At 42.4% G+C, this 21856-nt stretch overlaps 1 protein-coding gene across 1 annotated transcript in view; it reads left to right on the forward strand.

Annotated features, from left to right (window-relative positions):
• Positions 1-644: 644 nt before the first annotated feature.
• The window catches only part of CTDSPL2 (CTD small phosphatase like 2), a 44521-nt gene continuing 23309 nt past the window's right edge, over positions 645-21856 (forward strand). The window contains exons 1-2 of the mRNA XM_040600445.1: positions 645-802; positions 20623-20831. Coding sequence (XP_040456379.1) covers positions 20640-20831 — 192 coding nt within the window. The 5' untranslated portion in view covers positions 645-802; positions 20623-20639. The remainder of the gene's footprint in view (positions 803-20622; positions 20832-21856) is intronic.

A 21856-nucleotide genomic window follows, 5' to 3' on the forward strand; every position in this document is an offset into this window, starting at 1 on the left:
CGTGGCCAGCCCTCCCCGGGAACCGCTCACCCGCGGCCGCGCCGCTCCGCCGGGATGCGCTCCCTGCCGCCCGCCTCCTCTGGGACAGCTGAGGGGAGAACCGGGCCGGGGGCCAGCCCGGGCCCCCGCTCACCCCCGACCCTGCGGAGCTCCCCGGCCGGCGGGGCCCCGGCAGCGAGCGCTGCGGCGGCCACACGCCTCCCGCCTCCCCTCACAGCTTCCCGCCGCCGGGCCCCGCCCGCGCCCCCCGCCGCTCTCAGGGCTCGCCCCTCGCCTCACCTCAGAGCGCGGCAGGCCGCCGGCCGGCTCGGCGCGGCGCCAAGAGAGCGAGGGCGGCCGCTGCCTCCTCCCCGTGAGGCGGGCTCGGCCCCGGCGCCCGAGGCGCAGCCTCCCGCCCTTGGCGGCGGGGAAGGAGGCGGCCGGGCCCTCTCCCGCACCCCCGCTGCGCCGCGGCCCGCGTCGCTCTCCGCCCGCCCGCCGGGCCCGCCGCCTCGGGGCGCCGCTCCCCGCGCCAGGCCCCGGCTTCCCTCCTTCCCGGCCTGCCCCGGCGCCGCCGTCCCCAGGCCCCCCTCCCCCGGCCGGGCTGCGCCTGCGCGGCGGCCCCTCTCCCCATCCGGGTCCCTCCGTGCGGTGTAGCAGGTCGGTAGGCGGGAAATGGCGACTGGCTGCTGAGCGGCTGCGGAGCGCGGAGCCCCGGCGGCGGTGTAAACACAGCGGCGCCCGCCCGGCCCGGCGCGGCCCGGCCCGGCCGCCGGGAACCCGGACACCAGGGGCCCGCCTCCCCGGCACCCCGCACCCACAGGTAACTGCCGCGGCGGCTCAGCCAGCGCGAAGTCCCAGCCCGGGATCAGGTGGGGAAGGCGAGGGGTGGCCGCTCCGGAGTGACCGGCGGGAGCCTCCCCTCGGGGCCTGCCCCGCGGCGGGCCCCCGTCCGCCCGCCCGTCCGCCGGGCTGCGCGCCCCTCTGCGTGCGGAGCCAGCCCGTCCCTCCCCGCTCACCTCCCCTCGCCGCCCGCGGAGGCCAGCCAGCCCCGGCCGCGCCGGAGCGGGAGCGCAGCCCGCCCGGGCCGGCCCCCTGCCCGCGGGGGAGCGGGCGGCGCGGCTGTCACCCCCCGCGCTGACACCCCCCGCCCGCCCCTCTAGGCCGAGGCCTGCGGTGAGCCTCCTCCGTCCCGCCCGCCTCGTCCCGTCCCGCTCCGCGGGCGGCGGTGGGCGCCGCGGGGGCTGCGCCGTGCGGGGCGGCGGGCGGCGGGGGCGCGTCCCGGGCCGGGCCGGCTCGGGGGCGTAGCTCCGCGGGCTGCATCCCAGCCCCTGCTGCGCACGGGCGGGCCATGTCCGCCGTTGGCTCCCGCGGAGCGAGCGCGCAGGACGCGCCTGTTGCTGGCTGTTGTTGTCGCCACCCGGGCGGCAGCGCTGGACGTGCCTGTCACCGGCTCCGGGGACACACACACGGGACGGGGCGGGGGGGGTGTGTGTGTGCCGCCCCGCCGCCTCCCCGCCGGGTGCCGGGCACCGGCGCGACGCCGCGGGCTGCCCGGGCAGAGATCCCGGGGCGGCAGAAGGCTGCTGCGAAGGCTGTCAGCGCGGCCGGGCAGGGGGAGTAACGCCAACTTTGTCTGCTGTCACTTGTGAGGGCAGGAGGTGGGGGAACAGCGGCCGTGATGTGCCGGCCACTGGCGCGCGGGACCACCGCATTCTGAACCCGTTACCGGCATCCCCTGTCAATACTGGGAACGCAGCAGAAGGTATTAGCGTGTCACATACCGCATTGATTATCTGCTGGCTTCTGTGCTACCGAAGAATACTGTACAAGCCTGTTGCTCAATTTTACGGTACTTAGGAGCACATGAGTGGACAGGTCTTGCTATTTCTTTGTGACTGTTTGGGTGAGCTCTCGCCTAGGTCTGCCGAGGGTACTCGTTTCTCTGCGGTGATGATTGCAGCACTTGTTCTGAGCCCAAGCCTATTGTTGCTGGTCAGGGGGTTTCATAGTCTTGCAGTTGCTTATGGTGCACTTTAAAAAGCGATTTTGAGATTGCAGTTATTGACTTTGCCTTTCTTGATAAGTTTCCACTGTTACAATACAGTAGTCCACGAAGAGGATCTCTAAGTATACCTATTACTCTGTTGCCTTGGGCAAGTCACAACCTTTGTTGCCATTTCTCCATCAGTAAAATGGGGATAATAATACCTCGGAGAGTTGTTACAAGAAGTAGTTAATGTTTGTAGAGGGCTTAAAAGACCTAAGTGTTATTAATTAAGCCCCATGACACATTAAGGTAAGAGTTAGAGAACCAGGTTTACACATGGATGAACTGAGGCAGGAAGAGATTATGATTTAGCTAGAGTAACGTATTGGATCTGTGACAGTAGCAGAAAACAAGTTGTAACTACTTCATGCTGTAGGCAGAAGCGAACAGTTCTATATAACAGATATGATTCAAAGATTATTTGCCCCTCCCTCACCCCCCACCCCCTTCCCACTTCAAGCTTTTCTCCCTCAGGAGGCTTTGCCTGTGTGACTTCCAGTGACTGGATAGCTCCAAGGACACTTGTGGCTTGCCCACTTAAATATTTCAGCAGTTTTCATACCAAGATATATGTTCTAGGATGCAAGCCAAATCCCAACTTAAATTCCATAAAACAGTCTCCACTTTTCCCCTGAAAACATTGTGTGGAACTTAGTTAAGACTTGATCCTGTTCCAGTCAGTGGAGAATGCACTGAAGCTGACATTCCTGTTTCATGCGAGGAAGTTCTTTCATTAAAGAAAATATTCTCTTGTCAGTCTGTCCCAGAGATTTAATGGTACAGTTAGACCATTTTTCTAAAGTTGTAAACATTCCACAGATGCTGGAGCTGTACATGTATTTTCATAATCTGAAGGTAATTTTCCATCTTCAGATTTCCACCGCAAGTGTTAACTTCCTTCCACTGTGTTGATTCCCCAGCACGCTGATGTGACACTGTCGCAGGCTGAATAGCATTAAGCAGTTGAAGAAACAAACAAAAAAAAAGTCAACTGAATTCAAAAGGAAACTTAGTCTTCATCTTACAAAGTTTTTCCATACTGTATTGGCTTTTATTTTCTTTGATCACTTGTAATGCTGTTGAGGTTGACAACTACTCCAACAAAAGTAGTGTCTGCAGAAGACTTTAAGAATCACCTTTCCTCTTCTGAAAGTTTTCTACGCAAGTATTTTGTTCCCATGGAAGAAACTTTTTCATAGGTGTAAGTGGAGTAATGACTGGGAGTACTTGCACATTTTTGTGAGAACCAATGCTGAAAGTCAAGCTGAACTATTTTGGCAAGAGCTTGCAAGAAAAGCTTGAGCAGGGGGGTTGGACAAGATGAACTCCAGAGTTCCCTTCCAACCTCAACCATTCTGTGAGTCTGTAAAAGCAGGATATATCAAGCAGGACTGGAATTTGGCAGAAATTTAAAATTAATGTGCATTTCTAGACATATGTACACTCTGACAGAAGCTTGAGAATTCTGGCCCTTTTGAAGGAATAACTGGAAGTTCCGGAGCATCGTCATGATAATTTCAAGGTCACATCTGAGGCCAGGGTAATCGTACAACTCTAAAAATGCCTTTGGAGTTTGTGGGTTTGCACCTTCTCCCGATTCAAACCCTGTACAAGTTTCTTCCCATCCATGTGTTTTCAGCCTGGTCTCCCTAGGGGAGCCAGATCCTATTGTGATAGTTTTTGGACTTTGATAATGTCAGCACAGGATTATTAAGATTATCCCTGATTTAACGGCTGCCCCCCCCCACACACACACACTCCCCCTTGTGACTGCATCCTTATCCCATACTTTCTCAGGAGCTTTCCTCTCTGACAAGTGCCTTTCTGATTCATTACTGTGAGCAGATCAGATATGATAGTTCTTACTCTTATTAACCCAGAAAGTAAAGGCCTAAGTGAATGAAATTCTTTCATTTACTGGCAGTTTACGTTACCGCTAAAGTGTTGGCACCAATCTCTTGTAAATTTTAAATGGAAGATTGCTTTTCATCTGTTGTATATGAAAAGTTCATTTGATGTTTATACTTCCCAGTTAAGTCTTCAGAAAACGCAAGTATGCACTAGAAGTGCATAGTTGATTAATCAAATTCATAATGGATTGCAATTTTTACTAGTTAAATTGAATCATGCTGCTCTCATCCTGTAAGGGAATGGTGAACTCTTCACAAGCTTGTTTATAAAGAATAGCTGTCTCAGGCAGGGATTTTGACAGTCAGGCCCGATAGAGTACTTTAAACATAGGTTAATTTGGTGAAGTGCAGCGTTAGTTGCAGTGCAGTGTGTCTCTTCTGATTGCTTGGAGAAGCTCACATAGACAGAGATTCTTGAAAGCCAATATAACATGTTGTTTACATGTTGAGTTGCCTAGATGGCCATTGTTTAGTATTTTAGAAAAATAAATATTTTACATTCACAGATGAAGACTTTTTCAATAGCACTTGAAAAATTAAGTGTGCAATCATCAACATGTAAAGGCATCAGTTTCAGAGGTGGGATGGTGGCATCCCAGTTGGCAGTCTTAGCTTCTAAATAGATTACTTCCCAATCAGATCAGTTTCAGTAATTACTTCAATTAAGGTCCCCTTAACTACAGAAAATAAGTTCTTTCATTGTACCTTGTGATCCAAAGAAAACACTTGTTAGGATGATCTGGTATGAGAAAGTAGTGAGTTGAGTATAAGCCTGAAGTGTATTTTCACCTTTGCCAGCACTGTCAGATGTGTGATCTCACAGATGTCCTTTGTTGCCTCAGTTTCCCTATCTAATGGGTTGGTATTTATGGTAATACCATGATCTGTGGACAAGCCAAGGGAAAGAAAACGTGCAGCTGCTGGTGGACAGCATTAACTTGGCAGCTGCATTGATCTCTGCTGTATTGACATAAAAAAATAGAGCTCCCCATGGGGAAAATTTCATGAGAGTCCAGCCCCATCAATCAGATTTCTATGCATCTAGCTAAAAATAACCCTAAAGCCAACATTTAAGAAGCTACCTATCTGTTGCATTAGATCTAATGAGGATCCTCTGTCCACCAACGACACGGATATCAGAGTTGCATGAAGAAGAGATGATGGAAATTGAAGTTATCCCTAACACTCCTGTCTGAATTCAGAATTTCTTTCTTTTGGGTGCAGAATCTCATTAGAAGGCATAAAACACTTCTGGTTTTGAACTCATAATATTTATTGTAGTAGTGTAACTTTTAGTATAACATTATGAAAATAAGTTTAACTAAAAGGAACTGTTAACTCCACAGCATCTGGAAAATAAGCTATGCATACTTACTTAAAGTAGCACAATGCTAAAAAAATATATCTTACCATTCATTGCCAATATACCAAGTGCAAGTAGGAGAAAAAAAAATAATCAAAGACTCAAAAAAAATTTGGATTAGAATTTACTTATGAATAAATTATTTTACATGTATAAACACACACAGTGGCAACACAGCAGGAGTGTCATCAGCAGAGTAAGGCTAGGAAGGCGATACTGTAGGGCATGTTAGCATCCTTGAAGCCTCATATGAAAGAAAAGGAACCTGTCCTTATTTAGGCTATGCTTAGGAATAGCTAATTTAAATTAATAAATTAACAGGAACTTGGATCAAATCAGAGCAGTTGTTCTAAGTGATTTAGCTTTAGCTGCACTGATTCAGTCTAAATCATAACTCCGTTTACTTTAGGCAATTCTAAAACATGATTGCTTTGATTCACCCTATATTTTAGGAGGTGCTAATTAGAGGAAGGTAGGTAATTCAATCTGAGGATTAGACTATACCACAAAGACTTCAGTGGCACAGCAATACCAGCCTAGTTAGTGGTAAAACCCCTACACAAAGGGGTTCCTTTTGCCAGCACGAGTTGCATTTGCACTCACTAGGAGACTTGTTACCCTAGCTATATTTGACTAGGGAAAAATAGTGTTTCCCCCTTCCTTTCACATTTCTAAGAGGTAGTAGCATACAGGTAAAACTTCTGGTTTAGACACATAGATTTCCTTAATCTAGGTAGAATGTCAAGGGTACTCAGCATCTTCTGCTTAACGTACAGGGGCTGAAGGTGCTGGAGCAAAGAGTCTAATGCAGATATATTTGTTTCTTACCCCCTGTGGTGGGATTTTGCTTCATCTGTTGATAGCTTCCTCTAGGCTCGCTCTTCTGTAGTTTGCATCTCCTATCTGGTGTTTTTGAAGTATCCACTATTTCAGGAAGGAGTGGGCTAACTTGAGGTAACAGCTAGGATCTGTAGTCTCCTTTGTCCTTGCTTCATTTCCCAGTACCCTTTTCATATGAGATAACACAACCTAAGTTGTCTCTTTTCTCCCCTTCCTAGGAATTTCTCTAATTTTACTATCCTAGGGGAGCTCATTTAGGTGCAGCAGACTTCCTTTTATATGAAATAATGCCTTCGGGGTGCCCTGTGATGCCTGGTCACCTGATTCAAATCCATCACCTGAGAGGGAGATAAATCCTAGAGGTGAGGGCTCTGAGCTCATTTATGTTTGAAAATGTGGACAACTGCAACATGCTGCTTGTACTGCAGTCCTGTGTCTGTATCTGCATGCATGTCTGAGAAATAATGAACAATAATGTCTGTCAGAAGTTAAGTAAATAAAGACAGTAAGAGAAAGCTAGTTATTAGTAGTTACGTGGGCAGCAGTTATGTTTCCATGTTTGCCAAAGAAAAGCATAGTATGAACAGACGTTTTAAGGTTTGGTATTTTTGTTGTTTTTTGGGTTTTTTTTTTATTATTTGTGGAGGAGGGGAGGAAGGTAACTTATAGGTAGCAGAAATATGCACGAGAACATTAAAGGCAGTTATGGGCTTTGTGTGTACTAAATTTAAATATAGTCTATTTGGTTGTATTACCTAGCTCAATGTATTTGACACCTTAGACTCTTGTCAAGACCAAGCAGTTGTAATTAAATAGATTTGAACATTGGAAAAGCTTGTTTATTTTGCTTATCAAGACAGAACCAATGAATATTAAAGAAGAAGCCAAGAATGTTAGTGGAATCTTGATATTTTTAATTTATGTTCTTAAAAATACAGATTTGGAAGAAAGTTTTGGAGACTTCGGTGTAGCTGAAGTGATCTTCTTAAACAACTGTAATTACTGGATTTATAGTTCCTTAGTCTTGTGTTGCTGAGAGACTAGAAGGGTTATTAGCTGTCATAAGAGAGAAGTCTTTGAGAGCTCAGTTGGAAAAATGGGCTGTATAGATACAGTTTTGGGTGAAGAGGTGTCATGCTTAATTACATTGTTGGACTTATTTGAAAATAATTCTTTTTTGATAGTGGATTGGTTTATTATATACCTGGGAACTGTTTGATAATGTTCAGTCTCAAAGATTAATGGTTAATATAAAAATGTCCTGAGTTAATTAACATAATAGAGTTCTAAACCATAAAATAGTATAAGATTAGAAAATAAACATTTGTCATCAGTGGTCCATGCTTTCAAAAAGTTATTTCAGTAAGATTGCTCTTTCTCTTCTTTAGGTATTTTCTGTTCCCTTTCAGTTAGGTACTGCAAGGTTGGAGGAGTAGCTAGCTGTTAATGTGCCATTTGCTGGGAATTTGAAAGGCTCTGTGTCTGCATTTAGATAGCTGGTATTTTGTCAGTATTACTAGGGTAAAGGGGTATAGGGCTTTCTTGTTTGTTTGATGGTTTAGTTTTATTTTTCAACTAAAGTAACAATGCTGATAAACCCAGTGCTTTTACATCGACTTACTTAGAGTGTTGTCAGTCTTCATCTGTACTGTCAAACATTGTGTGGTGCAATAGGAACAGAACTGTAGATTGAGTCTGTTGGTGTGGAGGACTTGATGTGCATGTCGTTTTCATTTCTGGAGGTTTTAACTTGGTCTGGTCCCGTGACCTGTAGTGATGGAAGTGTGTCTTCCAGTTCAGTTTCAGGCAGAGGACTCCAGTCGGTATGCTCTGAGGCCGCTTTGTTATGCAAACCGAAACACTGTAGAGGGGATGATGAGATTTGTTTCAAAACCTCAGGCTAGATCCAAACTAAAAAACTGGTGCAGATGTATGTTAAACAGCATCTTGCCTTATGAGAAGGCAAAAGGTGCCATGCCACCCACTTTTAAACTTTTTGTTCAAGTTAAGCTTCTTGTGAAAGGAGTGAGAATCTGCACATGGCAGTTGATAGAATGGGACAAGTCTGATGTGAAAAGGCTGTATCAGAGCGTTAAAAGCCTTCAGTCAGCCATCATAGAATAGAAGCAAGTACAGAAGAAAATCTGTACAGAGCTTTCTGAGTACCTGAATGGGTGCTTTTCCACCTGTTACTTGAGTTCCATAGCTCAGCTCTGCTCTTTTGCCTGTGGCTAGGTGGACACTCCTCATTTGCTTTTGCACAAAGTCTGCTGAATTAACTTTGCAATAGATGGTTGTTTAAACTAATCTGGGTGGACTTTGTTTACCCTCTGTATTCAAAGAGAGTTCCAAAAAATAATTTCTGTTTTATAATGTATATATGATACTGAAAGGATGAGGAGAGAATGACTTCCCCTCCACCCACACACTTTAATATGTAGGTTTTTAAATACTACTCTGTAGTGCTTGGGGACAAAAGGTGTCAACCATTTACATGAATGGTGTTCTCAGCATTTTTCTTCAAACTCTTATTTCTGAGTTACTTTATTGTCATGTTGTGTCATAAACGAGGATTCTTCTGAACAAGGTAATCACAAGCTGAAATAATCCAGTTAGTTATATGTTGTTTCTTGAACAGCTGAATTGATAAGATCTGTTTTCCTGCGGACTTGTATTCCTTTTACCTTCCAGCCCCCTCCTCTCTAGCGACAGCATTTCAAGTGTCCCCACCCCTAGTCAGAGCACCTCCTCTTTGCTCTGCCTCCTGGTGCTTGCGGTGCCTGCGCTGGGTTTGCTGGCTGTGCTGGAGCAGAACACATAGCTGTTCGTTCGCTGCCCTGCCTCTGCACAGGAGCTGACCTTTTTTATTGTAGAGGTGGGCTAGGAAAGGAGACGAGGTGGAGTGTGTCTGTGTGTAGCCAGAGTGGATGTGGGGTAAGGACTGGGCTGTGGCTGTTTTGCTTATTGGGGGTGCTAAAAGGGTCTGTCTTGCCTACATAGCTTTTCATTTTCAGAAAACTTGTGGGAACTTGGCATATTTGATATTTCTCTCCCTCTGTGAAACAGTGTTGATGTAGTCACTGAGTTCCACGTTTACCTGGGGAAGACTGGCAGACACACAGACAGTTATGGACAGTGCAAATGTATTAAGCCTTATTTTCTGTAGAAACAAGGCTGTAAAAAAATCAACAGTAATAGAAAAAGCTTGCAAATATTTATGCTAAAGAATACAGCCCATCAAAGAGTACGGTAAGCGAATGAAACCCATGACATAAAATACAGTTGCTTTAAAAAATTTGTGACCGGATGGTCTTTGTTAAAATAACATGCCAGAAAAGGCAAATTTTAAACCTGAATAGTTTCAGTGATCACATCAACACAAAAAACCCAGCCTCACGGCTGATAATACAGCAGATGAGGCTGTGGTTCCAAAGCAGCTTGGAACAGCCTCTTGGCTGCTGCAGTCCCCCACTGACCAGGCAGTGAAACCGGGCAGGATGTGTTCCTTGGCCTTGAGAGCAAGCAGCGAGATACAGGTTGTATCCTCCCAGCTAAGCGCTCTTCCTTCAAAACAGGGTGACCTCCTCTCTCCTGCCTGTAGGGAACAGCTCTCCCACGTGTTCCTGAGCACCATCCAGGAGGATGCTATGCCATTGATGCCATATGTGACTGTGCCAGAGAACATGCTGACAGCTGAGCAGTTGTGTTAAGTTATGTAGTTACACATGGGTGATCATGGTACAGTGCTTTAACGCCATGCCCTGGGCTTGCTGGCTTACTACTCGAAACTGTCCTTTCCCCTGCCAGGAGTTGTATGTTTTCATTCCATCCCTTGTTCTGTGATTCTGTTTACTAAACTGGCCTAAAAATATGGCTAAATGGAGGGTTAGCTGAGCGCCAGAGCTGCGTCAGGGAGAGTGCAGGAGTATGACGGCAGTTAGATGGGTTTAGGCTGTCGTGGAGCCACAGCCTGTCAGAGCAGCAAACTCTGTCATGCGGGTGAGAGCGAGCTGTGCTGGAGAAGGGGAGGCTGGAGCTCCCTGTGCCAAACCCCCAGCAAAAACTAGTGTCTTGCAACTGCATGCTGAAAGGCAGCAAAGTCAGTAGAGGAATGAATAGCTCCTTAAACTGACTTTATTGTCGGAAAAAGCATCGCTGAAAGACAGGCTGCCTTTTCTTTCCCTCTCCCCCTACCCACTTTCCCTTGATCGTAATGCACAATGAAAAAGTACCTACGGAGCTGGAAGGGGTGTGGAGGAAGGAGGTATGGAAACTAGAAAGCATTCCTTCTATTTCCATTAAAACGTTTATAAATATCAAGAATATTGTTTCATGATTTTGCTAAATTATTTATTCAATATTTCTACTGAAAAGTATTGTGTGCTCTATCATAGGTACTATATGGCACAAAGGTGACAACTAACTTTCTTCCAAGTATTTATTTGGTATTTAAGTTAACTTGCATTAGGTTTGTTATTTAAATTCAATTAGGTCTCCTCAATATCTAGAAAATTCTCCCAAATTATAATGTAACTGCTTCATAATCTAATGAATTAACCGTGCTCAAGAAAACTTGCTTTGCTTTGGAACATGGCACAGGCCTTTCCTGTCCGGTGGAGTTCCTGATGGAGAGGCTAGGTTGACGCTTAATACTGAGGAATCATTGGAAAAAAATCCAACAACTGTGTAAGCTTATAGGTGACAACAGCACTTCTTGTTCTTGCAGATTTCTCTGTTTTAAAACATAGAGATACAGGTTTCTGGGTTGAGTGTGGAGATTAGTGGACTTTAGCTGCCTCTATTCCATTCAGATTTATTAGTGTAGCATATGAATCCATGCCCCATAATACATATGCACAGCCTTCCTTTGCTCTGACTCCAAAAGGCTCTCAGGTTGCCAGACATACTAAAATACTAGCTGGTTTTGCATTTTTTCTTAAGAATGTAAACCTGTACCATATGGCATCGGTAATGGTAGTATTAATAGTGCTGTAGCTTCTACCTTTTTCTCAGACATAAACTTTCCAAAGTAAGGCACCAGGCAAACACTTACTTTCTCACTCAACAGAGCAATTCCCTGCTTGTTTACCAAGCAAGAGCCATATCTGCTGCTTTACAGCCACATAGTTATTGTTTCATTACATCTTACACATTTTGAAGTGGCAGAAATATGTTAGACCAAACTGGAGGCAATTAGTTTGTGAAATAAATAAGCAAAATTCAAGGTAGAATCGAAGTAGAATGGAAACATTACAGCGTATATGCAGATAAGTTTGGCTTGCAAAACTTTTGTTGCTGTTGGTAACTTGTGCTTATTATACTTTGTATTGGAATATTGACCAGAAACTTTCTGTAACTTTCCACTGTGAGGTTTGTTTCTTCCTGGGGATTTTTGACCCAAAATAAGACAGAAAAAAATACTAATGACAGAAAATAAAATGTGTAAAATAGCCTCATTGTGATGGGATCAGACAGGTCCCTGAAACTCATTTCAGGTAAGGTTTTGAAAGTGAATGAGATACGAGTTGATAATGTCTCAGTATTGTGGTTATATGTAAAAACATAGTATCACTCACAAATCAGTAAAGATGGTAAAACTTTAGCACTGCTTTTCGTATCAGTTTTTAATTTGGGTACATGTACAAATTAGCAAATTAACCTTAGAGACTGCAATTTATAAGAATGATCTTTTCCATGCAAGAAAAAGGCCAGAATGGAATATGAAAGTCAGGTTTAAATCAGCATGTATATGTAGCGGAAAACATTTAGTTTAAAATTTTTATGGACAGTAATTGATAAAAATCTTGACTGTGATGGTATTTCCCCCCTTTTTAATAACAGGGTTGGTTGATTTATTTATTTTAAAACAGGAAGGCCAGGTGCGAGAAAACCATAATAGCACCCCCTTATAAAGTAGAGAGCACAGTTTGAACTATTTTTAAAGGTTTTGAAGCTTTATGTTTTCCAGGACAATAAGGATCATATTATCATTTAAAGAGTTTTCATCCTACAATAAAAATAATCTTCTGTTTTAAGGCCAAAGGAGCAGCCAAAACTTTATCTAGCCTTTTAAAAGAGATCAACCTGACAAAGTCCTGTGGAATATGTGATTGTGGTTCTGATACCACAGGAAGATTAAGGTGAAGTAGAGCAAGATTAGGTTTTCTGGTGAAGTTAAGCAAAAGGCAGCTCTCTTGTCTGTGTAGACCTTGCAAAAATTACTACTTTCTCAAAACAAACACAAAAATTACACCATGGCTTCTGTAATCCAACACAGATTTACTTGAGCTTATTACTCTTAACTTTTTTTTTGTTTGTTTTTAATTAAAAAGTTAACTAATATGGATGAGATGAACAATTAAAAAAAGTAATTCATTAGGATTTTTTTGTGGTCAGCCAACATCCTGGAAGGTCTGTTCAGGAAGTGTTTAGCAACCTGTCTATACCACGGGTTGTAACAAGGGGGAGATGGCTTCCAAAAATAGGCTCCCTGTGTGCCTAGCAGCATGGATTAAATGTCCAGAGAGCCTAATATGTCTAAAGACAGCTGGTCCATTCCAGGATCTCAACAGGAACGGTGCTGTTTGTAGTGGAATTCGTTATCCACTCATCTAAAACTTGGGCACTGCAAATCTGTATTTCAAAACATCTCCACTATTGGTGAGCTCCGCAATATCTGAAGATGACTAATGTAAAATGCTTGTCTTGGCAACATCAGAGACTGTAAATAGTATCTTTCTTTGGCAGTAGATTTTGGGGTTCTGTTCTGAGATTCTCTTCAACAATTAACCCAGCTCTCCATTTTTATTTCTTGGTTAGTAGTCTGACCCAAACTGAAAAGACTGAATTAATTAGAAGCATGTACCCACATTCGCAGAGATAAAAATATCTTGGCCAGGAGGGAATAAACTTTCAGTTCCAAATGCATGTAGTGTAATCAAAACAAAGCCTCACTAGCAACGCAATGGCAAAACAAAGGTGCCTAGAAATATGATTGCTAGAGCAGAAGAATAAAGTAACAAAAAATCTATTATCTGTTAAGGCCAGTTGTGAAAAGGCACCTTCATTCTTTGGCAAAATCTTTCTAAGAAAATCTTTCGTTTAGGGGAGATGGTTAATCTTTGGGAGAGTAGAACTATGTATGTGAGCCTGAGACAGACGTACTGAGGAATCATCGTTAAAACATGGGGACTGAAGACCAGGGTTTCCAGGCATGATTTTATTTCAGGTTGAAATGACTTAGTAACCTGAAAGAGAGGGAGAAGAAAAGGTGCTTTCAATGAAGCAAGATAAAATTAGAGTTATGTCATGGTCCACACAGTGGACTCGTGATGGTTCGTTTACTATGATCTCAAAGTGCAAAAAATCAAGGTGACCATGCCAAGGGGTTATGCTTTGATCAAACAGCACAACTTTATTGTTTGCCCGTAAAGCGGCGTGCGATAGAGTGGCAGGGAGGGAAGGAAAGGTAAAGTAAAAAGAAAGGAAAGAGGATTATAGCTACCACCACAAGTCCAAGGCGTCCCTATGGTCCCAGGTCCAGGCAGCGTCCCACCCATCCTTCCGATCCTCGTGATCCTTGGTGGGGAAGATCTCCAGGGTTCGGTTGCTAAGGCGCCATCTTTTATTGCCGAGCAACACACCTCGCTCCTCCTCTGGCCCATGGGTTGTTGCCAGTCTCACCTTCTTGAGCACGGTTACCAGCATGTCCAAAGAGGGGTGCCCAAGGCGTGGTTTGCCTTAGAGGCGGGTAGCTTCAGGCCAGAAGGTGTGTTTTTGTATTATAATGAAGAAAAGTTCACCTGAAGTTCAAGTTTTCTCGTTTGTTGCTATGGCAGTGGTTGTGATCCATCTTCTGGACAGCGGGTATGTGGCCTTATTGTAGTTGTTCCTTCCAGTCCCAGGTAGCAGGGAGCGGCATAGTACTCCTCATACCGTGCAGTTCTCCTTCCCAGGGTCTTTGTGTCTGGGTGTCCATGAGGACCACATCCATCTCCAGGTCTCTGTTGGCAATGTTGAGACAATATTGTTCTCTTTGGCCCGACTCTTACAGGGTGCCATTTGCATTGGATCTCTGATAGTTACAATTGCTAGCTATTTATTTGATGGAACTTGTGGTTTCTTTATATATTTATCCAGATTTCATAGCCAAGCACCAACATTTGAATAGTACATATTGTGTGTTTTGCTGGTTTTATAAGTCATTGTCTTTTTATCTTGTTTTTATGTACATTATACTAGCACTACTTCCAGACTTTGAATCATGGTTTCCTAGTTAATAGTTGTCTCTCTAGGAGGCAGCTGCAGAAAAACACACTTGAAAGATTTGAGGAGAGTGACAGGTAATAGTGTATGTTGCAAAATATGAAATACATCAGCTGGAATAACATGAAATTGCTGTAATTTTCTAGGGAAGGAGAATAAGTTGGTTAAAGAAAGGCCAAAAGTCTTTGAGGGGGAAAAGTCTCAACATCTTTGAACTAACAAAAAACATTTACTTGAAGTTTTAAAGGCTTTGGGGCCTGTCTGGATGAAAGACATTGTCTATAAGTCATTTTCCTTGACTTTGTTGTGAGTCCAGACAGGTATATCATTACACTGTGGTTATCATTTGTCCCATATTTCTCTCTCTTGACCTGGCATAGGCTTACCAACTTTTTGTCCATTTCCCATGGTGACTCAGGCTTCTTTGTACACTAGCGTAAGATCTTATGTTTCTTGAAAGCATCACTAGTACCATGTGAATGGACTTCAGCCAGCTCAATGAACACATCTTCTCGTTGGGATGTTTCTTCATACTTGAAATCTGGGTCACATTACAGTAATGAAATGTGCTGATGAAATATGACTGGTATTGTTTGTTTAAAAGGAAGTTGAAGAAAATATTTGTTCTTGGTTTTTCTTTCTGTGGATGTGCCCACTGTGATCCAGCTTGTATATCCAGAAATATTTGAAAGAAATGAACACATTTTCTCAGCAGCGAGGTCTGCGTTATCCGAGCTGGTTGATAGTGAGCCACTGAACCTGCCACTGGTAGCTCACAAATTGAAACCCAGGTATCAGTTGTCACAGCTGTTAAATTTGGTGACAGTTCACGGCTTTGTGTGTGTTGGTCATGCATCCATCTCTATATCTGTATCTACAATATAGACAGCATGCATTGACACTCTTGCTCAAAATCTAAAAAAAATATTTTACTTCTTTCTTGGCTTTGCGTAAAAAATGTTTCAAGAAATGCTGCGGAAATAATGCAGGAAGAATATTGTTGTTAAAATTGGATATATTTCACAACATTTTTCAGTATGCTTTGTTTTGCAGTATGAATCTTTTACACTCACTGGTCATGGCAAAATGATGGCAAAAATTGATGTACGGGCACAATTCCTCTGAGGAAAGGGAGTGTTTTTTGGCTTACTTCTGTCATTTGGAAGGGAGGTGTACTGTGGCAGCAGAAAACAAATATTCTGTCAACATGGGCTGTGTCCACACTAGGAGGTTAATATGCTCTATAGCAGCAGAATCACAGAATCATTGAGGTTGGAAAAGACTTTTAAGACCATTGAGTGCAACCATTAACTTAGCACTACCAAGTCCACCACTAAACCACATTCCTAAGTGCCATGTCTACACGTCTGTTAAATACCTCCAGGGATGGTGACTCCATCCCTTCCCTGGGCAGCCTGGTCCAGGGCTTGACAACCCTTTTGGTGAAGAAATTTTTCCTAATACCTGATCTAAATCTTACCTGGCGTGACTTGAGGCTATTTCCTCTCATCCTATCGCTTGTTACATGGGTGAAGAGAAGCTCTGTTGTATCAAAAACATTGAGAATCCCAACATATCTGATGCAAGTTCCTCATAATTTCCTCTTCTCTTACTGTCTCACCTCCTAGGAGAAGGTCAATCTGCCTCCTGACGCCATGCAGGGTGGTGAGGTAGGCTCACAAGCTCTCTCTAGCTCTGTACATCTGCACTTCTGTGGTGTTAGGGAGTGCGTGATGCTCTTTGTGATCCAGTGAGGATTTGCAGCATCTCTCTGATCTGCCTGGGAAAGACCTGGGTATTACATTTCAATGCTAGAGAAATTGATGAGATAAATAAATAAATAAATGAATAGATCCCACCTATCTGGTGTGTTCCTGTCACTCACCAAGTTACACTCCTGAAGCGTGTTCAGTTGTCCTAATCCTGTAGAACTTTTCTGGTGTTCAGGCTTGGCATATACAGTTTACAGTGGTGGCCATTCAGTGTTATTACTGAGCACCAAATTGAATTTATAAATTGTTCAACACTATAATTTTAGAATTTCTTGTCAGTTCTCTCTCCCTATTGTTTGTCACTACTGTTCTTTTACCATCCTGCATCAAAAAGCCTTAAACCCTGTAATTACATGTGCCTCACCTAATTTTTCTTCTATAGTTTTGGGAGAAATAGGTAAAATAGTAGTACCATGTGTGGTGGGAAAAGAAGATAATCCCTAACTGAAAGTTTCATGGATGTATGCTCTTGTTTAGAAATATGAGTCATTCACAGGAATTTCTTTCCTGTAGGTACACTGTACCTGTGCCATGGAATAACAACAGTATTTACAGAGGAGTGAGCCTGACAACTTAGTGTGTGGGCACTCAGGGAAATGGGGAATTTATTGCAGCTGTAGCTCATTCAGCTGCTGCTTTTTAATAGCTCCTTCATTTCTTATTTTCCTGTCTCAGAAGTTGTTTAATGAGAAATTCATTTAGACCCTCTTTGTTGTGTATTTCTCTTTCAAAGAATGAGGGTTTTCCCTTTTCCCACCCCCCCTCCATTCCCCACCCCCCCACCCCCCCATTCGTGGTTTATTGTAAATGTAGAAAGAATTTGAGGCTTTGAGAGTTTAACATATGACATGTATACAGTGCAGAAACATGGCTCGAGTTTTTAAATATTCAGTATATTTGCTGCTAATATATGTAGTTGACTTCACGTTTATGATGTTGCGGTAATGATTCAGTATCAACTCTTCATGATGAGAAGGAATTACACTACTGCACAGAGAGGGGATTTTGAGCTGCAAGCTGCTGAAGGAATCTGCTGAAAAGAGATTTAAAGTACAAAAATTGCTTAGGATTGTTTAGTGTAATCCCACATGACTCTGGTCTTAGCACGTGTTTCTGGCACAACCAAGGTGGCAGCTAAGTCAGCCTTTACAGAACGAGGTACTCGGTTACACATGCGTTTAGTCAGGCTCTTTGCCGAGTGGCATGCTGTGGTGAAATCCGAATTGTACATGTTTGAGGAAGGAAATTCATGTACATGTTTAGACTTGATTATTTTGACTGAGAGAGTGTTTTAAGTGTTGTAGTCTGGTTTATGCTTGTTGCAGAAAAGAAACGTGACTATAATTCAAGTAGAAACTGGCCACTGCCAAATGTATCAAGCATTAGAAAAGCAAACTCCTGTCATTGAGAGGATTGCAGGTAGCTGTTGCTAAGTCCATTAGAGATACTTATAACCCCAGGCTTGATACCCAGGGTGTGAAATGAGCCAAAGAACTCTCTGGCAGTGGTGTACAGATGAGTTGAATGGTTCCTTGCTGGATAAATACATACTCACCGTTGACAAACATTACATTGGTTCATCTTTTGCCTAATACTTGTTTCAGTTGTAGGAAAATCAGGCAACGTGGAGTATAGCAGATTCTTCTCCTCAACTCCTCAGCAAAACCACGTTTCCTATACCCGAGGGGCCCTCATGAGTATAGCCTGCCTCTTGCTCTTGTCTTGCTTCCTGGCAGGAAGGAATGCAAACAACAACCCATGCGACCTGTGCAATACAAAAGGAGAAGGGTTAGTTGTTCTGGCTGGCATAGGGCTGCCTGGCAAGTCAGAGATGGGAAGGAGGCGACTGGGCTGGGCTGGGGATGCCCATTTGAAACCAATTGAAGCTGGGATTGTTGAAGTGTTCGTGACTGCTGTCTGCACTCCTCTGCTTACTTCTCTGCCCTAGAGATTGCTGTCTGTGATCCAACACTGATCTCCCTGTAATATACATCTCGTAGAATTTCAGAGAGTTACAATTCAGCCAAATTAATTCCTAAACAGGTTGATAATAACTGCTAATAAAATTCCCTTTTTCAAATTGTGGAAGGACTAGAGCTCCTTGGAGAGTTTTAAGAATATTTTTAACATGTCAAAACAGTGTTGTTTTTATCAAACTTCCTTCCAACAAATTGGTATTTAACTTGAAACATGGATATATTTAAACTACTTGGTTTAAAACTTTAATGGCCATTTTCTGTCTCAGGCTGTATTTCCTGCTAGGATTGGGAATTAGTTCATCTCCCACATATAAGAACACAGAGAAACCTTAAATGTAATTGTTCTTTTTTCAGCTGTCTAGGATAATACGATTTTGGTAAGTCATGCTAACTTAAAAGTACATGACTTAATGCACACAATGTTGATAAAAAGTAGTGCTTTCCACAATATTTCTGAAGTGAAATTACATGTTTTAAGGTATCTTTGGACCATCCTGTCCATTGATGTTTGATAATTTCTTCAGTTCTATAATTAGGTCCTCTGATTTGCACAGAAGTACAATGGGAGCATATGTGTGTTGTAGGTCCTTCCCACTATAAATCACGCCCAGAAAATTAATCTGGCAGCTGTTTGTAAGAAGGAAAAGTAGAGATGCAAGTCCTGATAACAAGCATATTTATTTTACATCTTTGTATAAGAAAGTTATTTTAAATTTTTTTTATTTTTCTAGTGGTAAAGAGTCAGAACAGAAAATAGGATTAAAATCTCTGGGGATTTTTTTCATTATTTCTCTGCATTACTTTTTTTTTACATACAGTAGATCCTTTTAAATGAAATGCAGATTTTTTTGCAAATGTTAATACTGAAAGGATACTCTTAACGGACTCGGGAGTTTTAATGCTTCTGTTACTAGAGGGCGCAAGATTATAAGGAATCACTTTTTATAAATTTAGGCTATGGTTTTTGTGGTCTTTCCTTAAACCTCAAATATCAGTCTACTTTTGCTGTAGTTACTTCAGTCATTTAGAATCTTGATTTGTCCTCCTCCCTTCTGTAAATGGCTGTTGTTTTAAACTACTGATGGAAAATGCTGGATATGTAAGTACAAAAAATGATATCTGATGTTTGCTGGCAGTTAAAACAAATACTATATGTAACTAAACTGTTTCATTCTTGACAATACTAATTGAGTACTTTTTTGGTTGAGTCTTCTAACAGCAGCATCAGTAGTTGTGTTATTCTTCACTAGCTGGAACACCTTTCGTTTGAGATTGAGATTTATCCAACTGTGAACAAATGCAACTGTGCACAGTTTTTGGACTGTTTTTGAAAAAATGTTACCACAGTGTTTCCATGCCTGTGAATCATACCAGTGCCACCCTTGCCTTTTCCTGAACAAGATAGCTATTGTGACATTGCTTATATTTTAAGTGTTATAGATTATTTATTCTGTCCGTGAGGCAATACGATACATGCTAAATGAACTTCCAAAAAGCAGATTCTGATTCCTATTGTGATAAGCATATGCTTTTCTTTTGAAAAAAATAAAAGCTTTTTGTCACGACTTCAGCTAGGAAATGTGTATTACTTTCTTACCGGTATTTCTGAGCGTTACTATTCAGACGGATTTGTTAGTACTTCTTTTTTTGCTCCTGATCCAGTATATGTATAGTTTTAAGCACATGAATAGTCCCATACAAATTAACCGAAGTATGAGCTTCCGTCAGCTGAAGAAGGCATATCTCTCAGTCCAGAGAAGCAGTTATATTTATGCACAAGTTTGACTATACCAGCAGTCCAATTGAAGGTTGGAGATGAATGGGACACATTCCCTGGAATGGCCTTTTACTCTGCTTTAATAAATACTGCCCTTGCATGAGTCCTTCTGTGGCCTAATCTTATTCCCAAATACAGTTGTATTGAAGATCAATCTTAAGTTCCTATGTTGAGCTGCTATATCCTCACCTATATTGAATGCATAGTCTCACTTATGATTTCTTCTTCTGTGAACACTTGACACGAATTTAGATTTATGCCTCATCTCAGATTTAATGTAGAGACTTAAAATGAAGTATTGTGAGGAACACAGAGCTGGAAAGGACTGCGTAGGTCATTGAGTCTAGTCATCTGATGCTGAAGACACCAGGCACCATACAATCCTTTTCATCTTAAAAGCAGGTAGATTTTTTTGTTCCTGCTACTCAGATTGGAGGGTTTTGCAAAAACCTCATTGATCTAATGGTTAGATGTAGCCATGGCCAGTTGATATTAATTTGTTCTTCTGCCAGTGTTACGCCTTAACTTAAATAGCTCTTCTCTTTGATTTAAATTAAGCCATATATATGGATGTAAAAGGTCGGTGCATCAGAACACTGTCAGTGTTATATAATTTTTTGAATTCATGATCTGAAGCTTAATACATTTCTTCAATGACTAACTGTTCTTGTTTTTTTCCTTTTATAGCTTTACATGTGGTACACATGAAAATGAGGCTGAGAACGCGGAAAGCTTCTCAGCAATCGAATCAAATTCACACACAACGTGCTCCGAGGGCAAAGAGGAAACATTCGGAGGTAGAAGAGAGCTTACCTGTTGGCGGAGGAAAACCACAGAAAAATGAAACTGGCTTGTTGTCTTCAATCAAAAAGTTTATTAAAGGAAGCACACCCAAGGTACGCCATCAGTGGGTTCTTTTTATTTTTTAATTGAGTCGTATTCAGCTAAATTTGATTTAAAACCTTTTCTTCTATTAAGTATAAACAAACATGTAATGTGGTGGGAGCAAAACATTCTTGTAAAGAATCGGAAGGCAAGAAGTACCTGTCGTAGTTGTGTCAGGTAACAGCTAATGGGTTTTTTGTATTTTATTTTTTTTATAAAGCAGATTTTCAGATGCTACAGGAGTCAATTGTAGGCATATTTAAGACAATCCAGTAAATCATGGGGTTTATTACCTAGGTAGTTCTTTGTGAAAATGTTGGGTAATAAATTCAGTAGGATTTTAACTTCTGTTTTAAGGATTCCTTGAATGTGAGGGTTACCAGGACTAGCAACTAAGAAAAGGAAGTTTGTAAACATAAATTTGCTGAATATTTTTAGCGTTTTTATTCAAAATTGTTTAGGAGTCCATCAATCAATAAAGGTCAAACCTCACAAATTCAACTATCGTGAAATTGCTACAACTACTCAGTGTATTATTGCAGTGAACACTGCCCCCACTTTGTGGATCAAATTCAAACATTGTCAGGGCTAAACCACTAAATCTCGCCTGTCTTGATTTAGACAGAAATCTGAACTTTACTAACCTTCACGTTAAAACCTGTTGCATGTACATTTTGAGGGTGAATTTTTCACACATGTGTGCATGTGTGTAACTTTGATAGGCTGAATATAACCTTGCAATTGCTTCAAAAAACTATGGCTTTTTTCTGTAAAGGGAGACCAGTTAAAAAAACCCAAAATTAATTCAGTCCCAGCAGGCCAGATACTGACATTATGTAGCTGTAAATTTTAAAGAAGAGTAGCCAAGAAGTCATAAGTAAATTAAATGTATCCCAGATTAACTATACGAGAAATAAAAATATACAAATTCAGAAGTATTTTATGGGTTTTGAACTGTTGAAATGATAACTTTGTAACAGGCTGAAGTTGAAATAATTTTAATTAAAGTAGCACTGTATTCTTAAATTGTCAAGAA

Source organism: Falco naumanni, chromosome 7 (assembly GCF_017639655.2).
Source record: "Falco naumanni isolate bFalNau1 chromosome 7, bFalNau1.pat, whole genome shotgun sequence".
NCBI classification, from domain to species: domain Eukaryota; kingdom Metazoa; phylum Chordata; class Aves; order Falconiformes; family Falconidae; genus Falco; species Falco naumanni.